Here is a 3,089-nt window from a genome sequence, read left to right as displayed (position 1 = left end):
GGGGTGCACTTTAAGAGAAGATAGCAGCAGGACAATAGTGTCTACAGGGTAGCATGGTATGTAATATACTATTCTCACAAACTGTGGCTCGAGGCGAGACATTGCTTTTGCAGCCGTGTGTGCGGCCAAGGCCTGGGGTTTATGTTTTGGAAAGATAAAGTATCCCTGACCCTGTGGTTCCAGGTAGGCACCAGCTGGCCGTTGACAGAGTATATAAGAACCACAGCTCCCTCCGTCACCCTCAGTACAAGTCCTGCCCTGATGCAAACACACACACACACGCACACACGCACACACACGCACACAGCTTTCTTCTCTTTCACCGTAATGCTAGCCGAGCACCTAAATCACAGAAATGGCAGCACATCAGGGGAATCATTTGAGACTGAATACCCATAGAAACATGGCGCTGTCACCTAGAAGACCTCCACAAAACAGGCAGGCTCTCCTCCTCACACACACATACCTTATTCCTCTCCATGCCCTTTAATACCTCTTTGCCCTTCAGTAGCAATCTGCATAGAAATGTGTGCATTCTATCATTCAGGGACTAGACATTACACCCTAGCTAATATGAGAGGTCCTCGAACGACAGAAAATGAACCCTTGAAAATACCAGACGTTTGCATTATGCCGCCGCGATTGCATCTCTTACAGGGAAAGACTTGATTATGTCATTTGCCATGTCCACGTCATGCTGGTTTTTATATCTTTGCCAGGAACTCTACCTCTGACAGGTCATTAGTCATCCCTCCCTCCCTGCACGCACATAAAACATCAATTCCACTCAATATCCTGCAAACCCCTGTGCTTCTCAACAACCGCCATAACAAAGAAGACGCTATGTAAACTGCTGCCGTGCTCTGATTAGCTCTCATTCCAGAGCACTGCAGAAATAAGGCACTTATTCCCCACCCTTTTGGAAATAACTGCCCTTTTTCAGCAGCCACATCATCCCTCCATACCCATACATGCTTTGTACCATGAGTGCATCTATTTAGCTATTCTCATCAGACTTATGTAGTGACATTAAGGAAGCCTATTGCTTACAGAACCAATAATCTATATCGCCTCAAGCCCCCTTATATCCACTAACCTACTACTTCAGCAGCAGAAGTGGAGCCACTTTTGTTAAAGGGAGAAAAAAAAGCCCTCCACAGAGCTACAGCGGCTTTCTTGACTGACCTGGGTGGTTGGCTACATCATCTTGACATGTAATTATCTAAAGCCCTTTAATCACTTCCATAAAGATTAATTGCAGGAGACAACAGCGGAGGTCGTGTCTTCAAATCAAAAGACTCCTTGGCAGATTGACACAGCGGTGTAACAGGGTTCAGACGTAGGTGTTTTATAAGGGTCATCTACTGGAACTGAAGCAGGTTTTAATACTGTAATTGCAAGTTCAGCAAAGTGGGTTTTATAGCATAAAGCCGCACAAAAATCTATTCAATTTTGTAGCTTTTTTTTTGTTGTAAGATTTTATATATTTTCTGCATGCTAATCCTGAGCTGAGATTATGTTTTTTGTCTCTCTCCTCAAAAAAGAAAAATTCTCTTACCTTCATCTCTTTTCCTCTTTTCACCGTTGGATCGTGGAATACCCAGAATCCCATTGATGGAGTAGGATCCTGCAGGGTCGTTGGAGGCGCTGGTTACAGGCGGAGAGGCTGTGCTTGGTACTGGGGGGGAAAATGACACAAAAAATGAATACATGCATGTTACAGTACAGCATGTGCTATGATGCCCCTGCTGAAGCTGATGCCGTGAGCTGCAGTATTACCTATAGTATGGCCTGGTGTCAGGGATGACCCATCAGGAGATGGATGGAAAGGCTGCTGGACTTTTGTACGAATGATCCTGGGGAACAAAGAGAAAAGCAGATGTCACTGCTGATTTTTTTTATAACCACCTTCCCTGCTTGGAGATGTCCAAACTGCCCCTCACAGCAGCTACTATGGAGATGTTGTGTGATTAAGATATCAAACGTAACTCATACGCAAGAAGGGATCAGTGGTTCTACCTTAAAGGTGAGGTCTGGAGAAAAGTCTTCATTGCACTTTTGGTCTGAGTGATCTTGCAAACAAAGCATGAAATCACATCAATTCACCTCAATGATCAGCTTCACTGACTCTACCTGGCCCACACTAATCAGCTCTCTCCCCCCTCGCTCCCTCTCCACCACTGTGGAGGGGGTTTCACTGGGGCTGAACGCAGCCCTATAGTAGCCCTTTGCTTCCCAGAGCAAACATCTCTGTAGAACCAGCAGCCCTCATGTGCCAATACGGATGAGGTTGTATTGATCGGGGCTTTGGGAGAAAAAGTTGGGGATTAGTCACATAGGCAAACAGATGCAAATAGAAAGCTATAAATTATATGTGACAGGAAAGCAATAGTTCCTTATTGCCTTGCACAAGCTTACGCCAGCATTAGATTCCTTTAATCTGAATGGCACTTGGGGAGAATGGGAGCTGTCACAATCATTTGTAAACTTTAAGACTATTTATCATGTATGCCACGTGAGATATGTTAAAGCACAAAGAGAAAAGGTTGGGCAAGGACTATTGAGGCTTTACGGGTTCATTTCTTTGCACAATTCCGATTGAATTCCTAATTCCTTTGCATGTTTGATTTTAGCAATTTTGAACCAAAGTACTCCTGTTGTTTACATTTTCTTCACATTCTCCAGAAACGCATCAGCTGATTTGGATATTGATGTTACTGTAGGTGCCAGAAGGCTTCAGAGGAATAAATCCAACACTGTCACAAATAAAAAAAAGAAAACAAAGAAAACTCCCCTTGGAGGCAAAGCTACCTAACAACAAGCTTTTCCAGAGAGCGCATATTGACGTTTAAATTTTTTCCACTTCTCCCCATAACAGTTATTCGACCCCTTGACTTGTGTGTGCTACATAAATTCAAAGACGTTATTTGGTATCCATGTTCTTGATATTGAATAAGCAATTTTGGAGAATGAATTAATGACCTAGCTGTTGCTGAAAATCCCCTGAAGAAATATTAAAATTGCTTTCCTTCTGAATCAATAATATTGAGCGCCATTGAGGACCTTTTTTTTTTTTTTGGAATGTCTAC

At 43.3% G+C, this 3,089-nt stretch overlaps 1 protein-coding gene across 7 annotated transcripts in view; it reads right to left on the bottom strand.

The window, feature by feature from the left end:
* pax2b (paired box 2b) overlaps positions 1-3,089 on the bottom strand; it is a 30,647-nt gene that overhangs the window by 22,272 nt on the left and 5,286 nt on the right. For all 7 annotated transcript variants that reach the window (XM_032501439.1, XM_032501436.1, XM_032501442.1 and 4 more), the window contains exons 4-5: positions 1,780-1,856; positions 1,559-1,678 (exon numbers count right to left, since the gene is read on the bottom strand). In XM_032501439.1, the coding sequence (XP_032357330.1) occupies positions 1,559-1,678; positions 1,780-1,856 (197 nt within the window). The remainder of the gene's footprint in view (positions 1-1,558; positions 1,679-1,779; positions 1,857-3,089) is intronic.

Source organism: Etheostoma spectabile, chromosome 21, assembly GCF_008692095.1.
Source record: "Etheostoma spectabile isolate EspeVRDwgs_2016 chromosome 21, UIUC_Espe_1.0, whole genome shotgun sequence".
NCBI classification, from domain to species: domain Eukaryota; kingdom Metazoa; phylum Chordata; class Actinopteri; order Perciformes; family Percidae; genus Etheostoma; species Etheostoma spectabile.
This window is presented reverse-complemented; position numbering and strand designations above follow the sequence as displayed.